At 47.0% G+C, this 1,516-nt stretch overlaps 1 protein-coding gene across 13 annotated transcripts in view; it reads right to left on the reverse strand.

The window, feature by feature from the left end:
- The window catches only part of LOC103386999 (calcium/calmodulin-dependent protein kinase type II subunit gamma), a 29,551-nt gene extending 28,035 nt beyond the window's left edge, over positions 1-1,516 (reverse strand). For 4 of the 13 annotated variants that reach the window (XM_025061115.1, XM_017037212.2, XM_017037206.2 and 1 more), the window contains exon 1: positions 553-1,513. In XM_025061115.1, coding sequence (XP_024916883.1) covers positions 553-617 — 65 coding nt within the window. In that variant the 5' untranslated portion in view covers positions 618-1,513. Of the gene's footprint in view, positions 1-552 lie in introns of all 13 variants that reach the window. The other 9 variants (XM_017037207.2, XM_025061113.1, XM_017037209.2 and 6 more) reach the window with 7 other exon arrangements.

Below are 1,516 nucleotides of genomic sequence, written 5' to 3' on the forward strand. Positions count from 1 at the left end.
CCCCATCACTGCCGCAGAATCTTTGCCCCCTCAAATGTCTGCTCCTCTTTCTCCTCTCAGGGTAAAAAAAAAAAAAAATAGGGGGTTTATGATTGGACGTGACAGATATGCTGAGCCCTGCAGTGCTGCTGACAAATGCACAACTCAGGCTCTGAATGAGTGAAGAGCAGCTCGGCAGAGATGCCACCAGGCAAACGGCTGCACGCAGACCAGTGTTCGACGAGTGCTGGCTGCAGATTCCACTGAGAGCAGTCCACTCACCCACGACGTTACGGCGTGATTGTAAAAAATAAAATAAGATGAAATAAAATAAATGCACAAGCTGCGTTTGAAGTACAGCTTCTGTCCCCGTGTCTGTGACAGAGCTGCTACTGCTGTCAACACTGGAGCCAATGTGCACAAAGAACAGCAGCAGCAGAGAAATGTACGTACACACACACACACGCACGCGCGCGCGCTCACACACTGAATGCAACAGCAGCAGCGTTAGTGGTGTATATGTGTGTGTATGTGTGTGTTGTCAGTGTCGGTGCCTGTGGTGAAATCGCTTACTTTCCCAGTTCCTCGTACAGCTGATACTCGTCCGTGAACCTGGTGGAGGTTACCACTGTAGCCATGTCGACTGCCGCTGAAGAAGAAGTGAAGAAGATTGAGGAAGGAAATGAGGAAGGAGCCGAGAAAGGAACAGCAGGAAGGAATCAAGGAAGGAAGGAAGGCAGAGGGGAATCCGCCTCTCTCCTCGGCGACAGCTTCACACAGGTTTAACAGGAGGAGCGAGAGAGGAAGAGAGACCTAGAAAGACTATAGGATAGAGCGGGGGAGAGAGAGAGCGCTGTAGTAACAAAGATCCTCGGCTGTGAAGAGGTCTTACACTGCGTTTGAAACCAGTGCAGAGCCGGCTATTTTTCGCGGCACTCGCTGGTTTTCAGTAGTATTTCCGTTTGTGTATGGGTTTATTTTTAAAACTAGTTTTCTTTACGTTATTATGTCGATCATTGTTGTCCTGATACCACTGAGGTCAAAGACAATTCCTGGCAGATAAAAACGAAGGCTATTATCTATGGCAACACCTGTTCACGGGGCGCCGTTGCCCCGCGAAAAACAATAATTAAAACAAAAAAAAGATAAATATGCTAAACAGCCACGTCTACATCACAGCACAGTGTCAGCCCATATAATAGTTGTGTAGTATCTGCCTGATTATAAGGGTAAACATATAAATGTCTAACTATACGTTAATCTCTGAATTGTTTTGTTTTTGTTAAAATTGCAGCAGAGTGAGAGCTCTTCTTATCTTTTCCATCCCCGTTAGTAAAGGTAGTAGAGAAGGATGCAATCCACGCGAGATCTTTCTGCTGCGCCTGCAGCTGCAGACCCAGGTTCGGTCTTACGTTTTCTGCTCGTACTTTTCAACCGGCATACGTAACAATAAATCTGCTCTCAGAACAGCTGAGAGGCGCAGGTTCAACGCAGGACCGAGTCGCATAGTCTGAGGCTGTTGCCGCAATATTTTAAT

Source organism: Cynoglossus semilaevis, chromosome 12 (assembly GCF_000523025.1).
Source record: "Cynoglossus semilaevis isolate Cse_v1.0 chromosome 12, Cse_v1.0, whole genome shotgun sequence".
Taxonomy (NCBI): domain Eukaryota; kingdom Metazoa; phylum Chordata; class Actinopteri; order Pleuronectiformes; family Cynoglossidae; genus Cynoglossus; species Cynoglossus semilaevis.